Raw genomic sequence first — 12086 nt, forward strand, 5'->3', positions numbered from 1 at the left:
ATTCAGTTCTCTTGTGAGCACTCTCAGCAGAGAGTATAGAAGCAGGTCCTCCGATCTTTGCATGTGTCCTTTCCAGTGTTGACTAAAACGGTCACAGAAATCAGGTGGCCAGGATTAGTCTCCTCTTGAATAATGTTGGAAACTTGGAATTGCAGTTAAACTATCATTTTCCATTAACGATGGCAGAGATTCCCTTGTTTTGCTGCAGAGTCTTAGCTGAGCTGACTTCTAAAATGATCAAGCATCACCCATCTCTGTTACTGCCTCTCACACCAGTATGGAAACTAAATTTTGATTCTTTTCAGTCATGTGCAGTAGTTTCAGTCTGTTCTGTGGTGTTGAGATGGTCTTTTCTCCCCTCCCTGCTGAGGGTTCTGAAGGTTTCTCATGGGTCCCTTCATTTCTTCTCATCAGTTTCTTTCCTGTAGAGTTCCGTTGAGAACCTGTGAGTTAATTTCTGGAGTGTGTGATACAAATGTGAATTTTCTTTCTTTGTTGTCACCACAGAAGGCAAACATCTTTTGTTTTTCATTCTTAAAAGAAATACCTACTGGTCAATGGTGAATGCATTGAGAAATTAAAAAAAAATTTTTTTGAAAGCGTCCAAATAACCCTTTCAGCTGAGGGAGTTAACTTAAAATTGCTAAAAGGAACTGGAGACCCTCTGTCTAGGAAAGTCACTCCTGTGTGTCTTCTGTACACACATAGTACTGCACTTCTGGTCACCAAATGTGTGGGTTTTCCCCACACCAACCAATTCTGTGATGCCAGCTGTGTGTCCTGCAGTTGGATTCAGGTCTGATTCTGTTTATCTGGAGTTAGCCTCTGATCCCACAAGTTAAGGACTCGTCCTACAAAACTGCACCCCCCATGAAAGACACCAGTTCCAAGTCCCAGGTTATCCCTGGGACTTTTTTTTTTTTTTTTTTAACATCTTTATTGGGGTATAATTGCTTTACAATGGTGTGTTAGTTTCTGCTTTATAACAAAGTGAATCAGTCATACATAAACATATGTTCCCATATGTCTTCCCTGTTGCGTCTCCCTCCCTCCCACCCTCCCCATCCCACCCCTCCAGGCTGTCACAAAGCACCAAGCCAATATCCCTGTGCCATGACTGACCGGCTAGAAATCAGCTTTCTCGTAACCCCTACCTTGGACATGAGAATTTGCTAGAGTCCATACCCTGTGCTGGGGGGATTTTTATGAAGGCTTCATCCTGTAGCCATGAGGGATTGTTAGCTCCATTTCTTGCCCCCTCCCCTCTCCAGAGAATGGTGGGTAGATCTGAAAATTCCAAGCTTCTAACCTCTCTTGTGACCAGCCCCCATCTAGAAGCCCACCAAAAGCCACCTCATTAAAACAGAAGATGTTCTTATCAGCCCCCAAATTCCAGGGGACTTAGGAGCTTGGTGTCAGACATTCCGATCACTCAGGAAATGACAGAGCCCCTAGGAGCTCTGTATCAGAAACTAGAGGGCTTCCCTGGTGGCGCAGTGGTTGAGAGTCCGCCTGCCAATGCAGGGGACACAGGTTCGTGCCCCGGTCTGGGAGGATCCCACATGCCGTGGAGCGGCTGGGCCCATGAGCCATGGCCGCTGAGCCTGCGCGTCCGGAGCCTGTGCTCCGCGAAGGGAGAGGTCACAGCAGTGAGAGGCCCGCGTACCGCAAAAATAAAAAAAAATAAAAAAAGAAACTAGAAATACTAGAACAAAAGACTCTCTGAGCACCCCCAAATACAAGACTTTTAGGAGCTCAGCATCAGGAACAGGGTGTAGAGACCAGTATACGTATATTTATTATTATTTCACACCATCCATCTTGCAAGAGAATATAATGGGCCTTTAGTATAGAAATTTATAAGATGAAAGTACAGTTTGCTTGGTTTACGCAGGAGTCAGAAGGTCGTTCCCAGCTGGGGAAGGCTGGCAGGCATTTACCTGGATCTCTTACTGCATGATGTTTATTACCTTTGAGAATGTTGTAGTCCTTGGTGTGTGTCTCAGCCTTTCAGGCTCAGAGTCTCTGACAGATCATATTGGTAAGAATTGGATCCATGCTTCAGGGCTGGACTCACGTTAAACTTGGTTTGAGAATGACAGCTGAAGCCTGGACGCCTAATATGGCATCACACAAAAAATTTCTGTCCCCCAGACCAGAACACTTGTCTTGCTGTCTTCAGTATGTTTTCTTCCTGTAGTCAAGGTACCTGGGAAGCAAAATCATAATCACAAAGTTCTTTAGTCACTTATGATGAAAAAGAAAACTATTATAGGATCCAAGGCACTGGCATTTGCTTAGCCAGAATGTTCTATCCTTATTGGTAAACCTGGGGAAACAAGACAGGGGAAACAAGACAAAATCATGTTGTCTTGGTGGGGAGGGACTCAGAAATCTGGAAATTAAAGGAATCGGATGCTTAATGACATCAAGCTATCTTAGCCTGCTGTAGTCAATTGCTGGTATTAGATAGTGTCTCCCACAGAAGGACTGGGATGCTTGATGTCTGGTAATTGAAGCCCCGTGTGCTGTGGGAAGTGCTTGAATGGTTACTGCTAATGCTTTCCTGAAATTACAGTATTGCTGACTGATGACGTTTAAATATCAAATTTAAGTTTCCCTGTCTGTGTGTCTTTGATAAGGTCAAGTAAGCTACGCTCCTATCTTTTTCAGTCTCCATTAGCTGGCATAGCAACATAAGCAGATAGACATTAAGTGTTGTAGATGCTGATTTGTAGTTTCACAATTAAAAATGCTTTTGCTATTACAGTAAACTCTGGTCCCTGGCATTCGTCAGGAATTTAGTGTTATGATTAATTCAGTATCTCAGATTTTTAAAAAGTTATGCTATGTATTCTTTGTAATTTATATCAATTAAAATATAATGAAATGCACATAGCATAAGCAACTAAGGGTAATTTATCTTAGAAAACTTTTTGAGTACCTTAAAGTCATTATTGTAGCCACATGAAAATGCCCATTAATACAAAGCATTAATTAATATCAAAATGAAACAAGATGGGGAACAAGTTTTACTGTGCACAAATTCTTCTTTTTGGAAGAAAAGGGAAAAAGCAGACTTGGCAAAGAATGTGTGTATGATTTCAAATGAGATGGGAGTGAGCTGGTGGGAGAGGGACTCAAAAAAGCAAGTGGAAGGTTTTGATTTTATTTTTAAAACTGATTCTAGTATTTTCCACTTAGAAATGAAGGCCCTTATCCTTAGAAGGTGGGAAGCTATTTTCCTATCTTGTGTTTCTCAATAAGTAATGAATAAAAAAATATTAAAGTTGGGTTTTCTTTGGAGGAAAATGATTATTAATGACAAGACACACACGAGTTAGAAAGTGTTTCAGTGAAGTTTTCAAAAATGTTCAGTCTTTGAACGTACAAAATTCTCATTCTAGGCAGTTATTCTTTTCTTCCTTTGGAATTTTTGACTTTTTCAGAGTCCCTGCTTTAATTTCATTTCAAAAATCAAAGCTGTGAGTTGAAAATGCTATTATATTTTTATTGCTTTCATTTTCCTCCAGCTTTGATTTAGTAAGGCATTATGTTGGTTTTAACTCCAGATGAAAAACTTGATTGTAATTTATCACCTAACTCTTTAGATAGCTGTACTTTTATTTTCGAAGACAAATGTCGTCTGCATCGAAGAGTCTTTTACACGATTTGATTGTTTGCGTTCTGCTTTATCACGTGCCTGTTCATTTCCTAGCCTTTTCCCTCCCCTCCCTTTAGCAACAGTGTGTTCTGTGTTGTAAAATCTCGTTCCTCCCTCCCAGACACTACTCCTGGAAGTGTAAATTGGCGCAAACTTAACTTTACAAACGTTGGGACCGATCTAAATATTCGTAAAATTGGTGGTGTGCACGCCATTTAAAGGCATGGAGAGATGTCCATTATATATATATTTTTTTAATTAATTAATTTTATTTATCTATTTTTGGCCACGTTGGGTCTTTGTTGCTGCACGTGGGCTTCCTCTAGTTGTGGCGAGCGGGGGCTACTCTTCGTTGCGGTGCGCGGGCTTCTCGTTGCGGAGCATGGGCTCTAGGAACACGGGCTCAGTAGTTGTGGTGCACGAGCTAAGCTGCTCTGTGGCATGTGGGATCTTCCTGGAGAAGAGCTCGAACCCATGTCCCCTGCATTGGCAGGCGGATTCTTAACCACTGCGCCACCAGGGAAGTCCCTCCATTATATATTAAATGAAATAGGTTGTTGGAACATCTCATTACCAAAAAGGAAGGAAAACTCTGAAATGATTAAATTTAAAAGTTACTAGGGTAGCCACTATAGAGAGCAGTATGGAATGTCCTTAAAATTCTAAAAATAGAGATACCATATGATCCAGCAGTCCCACTCCTGGGCATATATCTGGGAAAGATGAAAACTCTAATTCGAAAAGATATACGCACCCCAGTGTTCATAGCAGCACTATTTACAATAGCCAAGACATGGAAGCAGCCTAAATGTCCATCAACAGATGAATGAGTAAAGAAGATGTGTGTGTATACACACATACACACACACAATGGAATATTAGCCATAGAAAAGAATGAAATAATGCCATTTGTAGCAACGTGGATGGACCTAGAGATTATCATACTAAGTGAAGTAAGTCAGAAAGAAAAAGACAATTACAATATATCACTTATATGTGGAATCTAAAAAAAATGATACAAATGAACTTATTTACAAGACAGAAATAGACTCACAGACATTGAAAATAAACTTATGGTTACCAAAAGGGAAAGGGGAGGGGGAAATAAATTAGGAGCTTGGGAGTAACAGATACACACTACTATATATAAAATAGATAAACAACAAGGACCTACTGTATAGCACAGGGAATTATATTCAATATCTTGTTGAAAAAGGATCTGAAATAATTTTAAAAATTACTAGCTTATCTTAGGTTGAGATTTACTGTGTGAGTAACTTTAAGAAACTTTTTGTTGAAATATAACAGAAATGTGCACAACTAATAAGTGTAAATAATAAGTGTACAGCTTAATGAATTTTCAGAGTCAAGATAGCCATGTAATCGGCCCCCAGATCAAGAAATAGAACATTGGGGAATTTCCTGGTGGTCCAGTGTTTAGGACACTGCGCTTTCACAGCCGAGGGCCCGGGTTCGATCCCTGGTTGGGGAGCTAAGATCCCACAAGCCAAGTGGTGCAGTCAAAAAAAAAAAAAAAGAGCTTCCCTAGTGGCGCAGTGGTTGAGAGTCCGCCTGCCGATGCAGGGGACATGGGTTCGTGCCCCGGTCTGGGAAGATCCCACATGCCGCAGAGTGGCTGGGCCCGTGAGCCATGGCAGCTGAGCCTGCGCATCCGGAGCTTGTGCTCCTCAACGGGAGAGGCCACAACAGTGAGAGGCCCGTGAACTGCAAAAAAAAAAAAAAAAAAAAAAAAAACATTGTCAGAAGCCCTGTCTCATACCTACACAGTCACCATCCACCCCCATGATATGTAAGCACGCTCCTGACTTCTGACACCACAGGCGAGGGTTGCTGCATTTGACCTTTTTTGTAAATGGAATCAGACATAATATACCAGTGTGTCTGGCTTCTTTTGCTTATCTTGTGAGATTCATTCCTGTTGCGTGAATCAGTGGATCATTCACTCTCATTGCAGTACAGTATTCCATGGTATGAATATACCACCACCCTCCCGTTCTGCTCTTGATGGGTACTTGAGTTGCTTCGGTTTTGGACTGTTACCAAGGATGCTGCTGCCGAGAACATTCTGCTATGTGTTCTTTAGTGAATGGTTCTATGAATGACATTTTGGGGTCGTGGGAATGTGTGTGTTCAACATTAGTAGATACTGCCTAACTAACAGTTCTCCAGAGTGGTTGTACCATTTAATTATTCCCACCCAGTTACTCTATGACAGTTCCAGTTTCTTCGTGTCCTTGCCCAAGCTTAATATTCACTTAAAGCCATCCTGATGGGTGTATAGGAATCCTTTATTGTGGTTTTAATTTCTGTTTTTCTGATAACTAATGAGGTTTAGTGCTTTTTCCATACACTTATTGGTGGTATGGCTGTCCCCTTTCATGAAGTTTCTGCTCCGTGCTTCTCCCTGTTTTTCTTTTGGGTTCTCTCTTTTCTGATTTGTAGGAGTTCTGTGTAATCTGATTGCTTGGTCTTTCTCAACTCTATATGTTTCAGATTTTTAGTGTTTTTTTCAACTGAATTTTTATTTTATCTATGTTTCCTAAAATTTTAGCAGAAAAGATATTTAATTTTTACAATGATAAGGTGAAACTATTATCGTTTTGAAAAAAAAATTCCCTAAGTCAAGCAGAGAAAGATAAATACTTTATCATCTCACTTATTTGTGGACTCTTAAAAAAAAAATCCAAAACAAAAAACCCAAGTTCATAGGTACAGAGAACAGATGGATGGTTGACAGAGGTGGGAGGCCAGGGGGTGGGCAAAGTGGGAGAAGTGGGTCAAAAGGTACAGACTTCCAATTATAAGATAAATGAGAAAAAAAAAAGATAAATGAGTCGTGAGGATGTAATGTACAGCATGATGACTATAGTTGCTAATACTGTATTGTATATTTGAAAGTTGTTAAGAGAGTAGATCTTTTTTTATATAAATTTATTTTATGTATGTATTTTTGGCTGCATTGGGTCTTTGTTGCTACACGTGGGCTTCTCATTGCAGTGGCCTCTCCTGCTGCGGAGCACGGGCTCCAGGCACGCAGGCTTCAGTAGTTGTGGCTTGCGGGCTCTGGAGCGCTGGGTCAGCAGTTGTAGCACACGGGCTTAGCTGCTCTGTGGCATGTGGGATCCTCCCGGACCAGGGCTCGAACCCGTGTCTCCTGCATTGGCAGGCGGACTCCTAACCACTGCGCCACCAGGGAAGTCCCAAGAGAGTAGATCTTAAAAATTCTCATCACAAGAAAAAAAATTGGTAACTTATTGTGGTGATCATTTTGCAGTGTATCCAAATATTGAATCACTATGTTGTACACCTGAAACTAATATAATGTTACATGTCAATTGCACCTTAGTTATAAAAACCAAACAAAAAAGCCCCACCAAATTCCCTGTTCTTTTTTTTTTTTACATCTTTATTGGAGTATAATTGCTTTACAATGGTGTGTTAGTTTCTGCTTTATAACAAAGTGAATCAGTTATACATATACATATGTTCCCATGTCTCTTCCCTCTTGCTTCTCCCTCCCTCCCACTCAAATTCCCTGTTCTTGATCTGCTTTACCTTTCTTTCCCCTTCCCTTCCCTTCCTTCTGTTTTGAACCATTGGTCTGAAACCCACCCTCTCCATCCTCTTCAGCACTTCACTCTTTAACCTCTTTTTTTGTAAAAATTGGTAAATTTAGCCGTGGCCCCCTTCTCTGTCTTTCGATTCCCCAGTCTCCCGTAACTCTGGATAGCACTAGCTCCCCAGTTCGCAGGTTTCTTCTCACTTGACTTTCTGATGACCCTGAAACTCCCTGGTCCTCTTGTCTCTTCCTCCTCCTGTGCTTTGCTTAGCTCCCCTGTATGTCTTTGGAGCTCTTTTCCCCACCGCGTCCTCTGTTAGCCTCTGAAATACTCGGGCAGCCTTGGCCACGTGCTGGAGGTCACACCCTTTGGAGAGCGTGGCTGGCCTTCAGCTCTAAAGCCTCTTCCCCTTCCCAGATACCTGCTAGAATAGCAGCCCCTGAATGTCACTTTCTCCATCACTTCCACCATCGTCTTCCTCCCCAAACCCGCTTCGCCTCCTGGGTTCCTGTCTGTCAGCAGAACTGACTGTACTGCCAGGTAACCAGGACATGAAACGTCAGTCATCTTTGCCTCTTTCCTTTGACCCGTAGCCGGTCTGAGGCTAAATCCTGTCAGTTCTACCTCTTCCATAGTAGCTCTGACATAAGAGGAACACAGACATCAACAGTGACGTGAACAGCATCAGCAGTGACTGCTAACAGCGGTCCAGCGCCTCTGTATGCCAGGTGCTGGGGCTAAGTGCTTTACAGATGCCGCCTCACGGAATCTCAAGTGGCCTTCTGAGGTAGTGCTATTCGCTTCATTTTGCAGGTGAGGACCCTGAGGCCCAGCGAGGTTAGGTAACTTGCCCAAGGCCACTTAGCTGTCACTTGGAAGCGGTGATTCCACCATCTGACTGCAAACTATACTTCTTTGCTCTATTTCCTTATTTGTAGTTTGATCCCTTTCCCCACCCCAGTCCCCGCCCCTTGCTGCCTCAATACTTCTTGACCACATAGCGGTTCCCTCTTAGTTTGCTCTTTTCCCCATTCTAATTCATCCTCTACAAATGTCAGGTATGTCTTCCCCCCAATTTAACTCTCCTTGTATCCCTTCCTTGCTTTACTTTCAGTGACTAATTTAGAAGCAACCAGTAAAGACAAGTTCTCTTTTTTAACTAATTTTTATTGGAGTAGAGTTGATCTACAATGTTGTGTTAGTTTCTGCTGTACAGCAAAGTGAATCATTTATACATATATCTACTCTTTTTTAGATTCTTTTGCCAGGTAGGTCATTACAGAGTACTGAGCAGAGTTCCCTGTGCTATACAGTAGGTCCTTATTAGTTATCTATTTTATATATAGTAGTGTGTATATGTCAATCCTGATCTCCCAATTTATCCCTCCCCCCACTTCCCCCTTGGTAGCCATAAGTTTGTTTTCTACATCTGTGACTCTATTTCTGTTTTGTAAATAAGTTCATTTGTACCATTGTTTTTTAGATTCCACCTATAAGCGATATCATATATTTGTCTTTCTCTGTCTGACTTACTGCACTCAGTATGACATTCTCTAGGTCCATCCATGTTGCTGCACATGGTATTATTTTGTTCTTCTTCTTCTTATTTTTTAATTTTTATATATATATTTTTTTATTTTGTTCTTTTTTATGGCTGAGTAATATTGGTGTTTACGGACCAGAGTTTGGCCCTGACCACCTTTATGTAAGCTTAGGAGCGGTCTCTGAATAGGCTGTGTATTTTCTCACACTGTTTGCTGAATCCAGAATGTACCCCACACCCCTTAGTTCCACCCTTCCCTGAAACCTCTCCCGTTCTTCAAGCCCTGACTCAAACATTCTCCCTTATGCGAAACCTTCCTGAGCATCCCTGGCCTCTCTCTGTGAACTTCCATAGCGATTTGTAACCTTCCTTCCTGCTGTGGTAAACGGAGCACCTAGTTCTTATGGGTCACTTCTTTGACACCCCTGACAACTCTAGCATAATTCTCAATAATAAGCATTGGATCGATTTGTCCCATAATATTCTATCAACACAATAAAGGGAATTTGGGCACATTGTTCGTAAGAGCCATGGCCGATCATTAATACCAAAGTCTAAGGGATAAAGGTAATATATTCAATATTTGTTCGCTAGAGCTGCTGTGACAAAGTACCACAAACCAGACGGCTTAAAACAGCAGAAATTTATTCTCTCACAATTCTAGAGGTGGGGTCCCAAATCAGGGTGTCAGCAGAGCCATGCTTCCTTGGAAGGCTCTAGGGAAGGAGCCTTGCCCCATCCACCTTCTGGTGTTTCCTGGCAATCCTTGGCATTCCTTGGCTTGTAGGCGCATCTCTTCAATCTGTGTCTCCATTGATACATGATACTCTCCTGTATGTCTGTCTTCACGTGGCCATCTTCCCTCTACGTCTTTGTTTTCTTATAAGGATACCAGTCCTTGGATTAAAGGACCACCCTGCCCCACTGTGGTCTCATTTTAACTAACGATATCTGCAGTGACCTCATTCCAAATAAGTACTGTCATGTCTCATTATTCTAATGTTTTGACATCTGGGGCTTGACTGACCCTGGAGACTGCCCTTCCTGGGGCTAACCAATTCCTAGAGATTAACCTGAGCACACTTTCCATGTGCAGACTAACCAATCCAGAGCCCGTTTTTCCCTCCCCGACCCCATCTTTTGGGTTCGAACACTCCAGACCAATATTCTTCTGCCTTAACTGCCTCAGAGCCAGGAACCAGGTAATCAGGAACAATCTCTATACCCCCGAGCCTGCTGAAAAAATTCACAGCAACCAGTCTTAAGCCTGCTTACCCTGCCTTGCCTGTTCCTTCATGTGAATACTGTAATAAACCCTCTTGCCCACATTTTCCTTTTGCTCATTGCCTCCTGACCTCCCAGGTGCTTCCCCATGCGGCCCTGCATGTCATGCCATGCCTCCCGTTTCTAGGGATCTGTGAGGACAAGCGTCTTCGTTCCTGAGAGTTGTTTCCATGTCTGCGTGTCTTACCACACCTGATAAAAACAAATCCCTGGTACATTTAAAAATAGTCGCATTCTGAGATACTGGGGTGGAGGAGGGTTTGCAGTTTCAGCATATCATTTGGGGGGGATAAAGTTTAACCCATAAAAGGGAGGAACCTAATCCTGGTATTTTATTTGCATTCCAATGTGGGGCAGTGACCCAGTGACTAGACTCATCAGGTAAGCGAGGAGGAGCAGACTTGAGGTGCAGCATGCCAGAGGGAGAATCCGTCGTTGCCCTCTCTTCTTAAATATCAGCAGAGGGAAAGGCACTAATTGCAGCCCCGCTGACATTACGTCATAGGGGGAGGCATAGAAGATTCATAATAGGGAGAAAGATGGATGGATGGATTTTCTTTTCCTTTGAAAAGTGGCAAAATACATGTAAATTATCTGCTTGAAGATTTAACGGATGAGTATTATAATTGTTTTTAGGAATATATTTGATTCTGAGTTCTCTGCTAACCATTTTTTTTCTTTTTCTTTTCTTTCTTTCCTTAAAAGAAAGCGGCAGCCCAGAATCTCGTGTTAACGCTATCCATTTCTTGGTACACAAACTGCCGGAGAAAAATAAAGAAATGTTGGATATTCTGGTGAAACACTTAACAAAGTAAGCCTCTTTTTCTTCCGAACTTGCTTTATTTTGCTCTGGGTGCCGTGCGGTGGTGTCAGATATGTAACACTTGGAGCTGGGGCTGTTTACACAATACCAGGGACCACACCTGCGAGGGCAGGCTGGACACTTGCCTTATTGTGTGTGTTTTGGACAAGAGTGATGAAATATGATGCTCTCATGAAGTCGTGTAATTATTTGCTTAACGTCACTGCCAGCAACTCAGGGTTTGATTTGAAGTAAGAAAAGAGAATCTTACACATTTCCCTGCTTACAGATTCTGGAAATGTGATTATAAGCCTGTTAGCAAATTTAGCTTTGGTTTCACACCTACCTAACTCTGAGTCTGAACATGTCCTTCAAGTTTGTTTAATCCAATAATACGTAGTTATTTCATAGGATCCAGTTTATTCCTTTCACTCCCTCTTTACAAAGCAAGCAAAAACTAAGAATTCAGTGGAAAAATTAGCTCTTTCTTCATATATAAAGGACTCCTAGATCACTGTAATTGTAAAATTTTAGAGGTGGGAGGAAGCTGAGGAATGCTGTGTTTTACAACCCATATTTCACATGAAAAAGAAACTGAAGGCCAGAGGATATTATGAGTTTCCAAGGGTCCTACTGCTAGTAAAGCTGTTCATTCATTTGGCCAGAAAATATTGGTTGAATGCCTTCTTAAGGTGCTAGCTGATACAAAGATACATAGTTGAACAAGATAGACAAAGTCCCTACTTTCATGAAGTCCCTTCTTTCTAAGACGGAAAAGATAATAAACATTAAAAATAAAAATATAAAATAATTTCAGGTGATAAATGGTAAAAAGACCAAGTAGAGTGAGAGATAAAGAATATATGTTGGGTTTTGGACTATAAAGTGGGTTGTTATGGAACTTCGTTTCTGAGGATGAGACCTTTTGAGTTGAGACCCGAATTAGGTTGCAGGGCTGCTGAGAACAGTTGCCCAGGTTGTTCACTGCACAGTGGTACTGGGAGAGGGATGAGTTGGGTGTTCTGATCAAGCTCTGTGTGCTTGTGAAGGTGATTCTTACAAAGATGCCATGTGGTCTAGTAGTGCTTGGAAGCGAGGGTATAATGACCTGGGGAAAGAAGCAATGTCCTAGGTAGAAAGGAACAGTAAATGAAGGTGTTCAGAGACACAAGCTTAGCATACACATAGAATTATTAAGAAAGATGCTGTGGT

The 12086-nt window shown here is 41.9% G+C and overlaps 1 protein-coding gene across 2 annotated transcripts in view; it reads left to right on the forward strand.

Moving 5' to 3' along the window:
* The window catches only part of ARHGAP10 (Rho GTPase activating protein 10), a 325886-nt gene that overhangs the window by 221359 nt on the left and 92441 nt on the right, over positions 1-12086 (forward strand). For both annotated transcript variants that reach the window (XM_027117132.1, XM_027117131.1), the window contains exon 17: positions 10778-10883. In XM_027117132.1, the coding sequence (XP_026972933.1) occupies positions 10778-10883 (106 nt within the window). The remainder of the gene's footprint in view (positions 1-10777; positions 10884-12086) is intronic.

This window comes from Aethalodelphis obliquidens, unplaced genomic scaffold (genome assembly GCF_003676395.1).
Source record: "Aethalodelphis obliquidens isolate GAN/ISIS:26980383/991018 unplaced genomic scaffold, ASM367639v1 scaffold17, whole genome shotgun sequence".
Classification (NCBI taxonomy): Eukaryota; Metazoa; Chordata; class Mammalia; order Artiodactyla; family Delphinidae; genus Aethalodelphis; species Aethalodelphis obliquidens.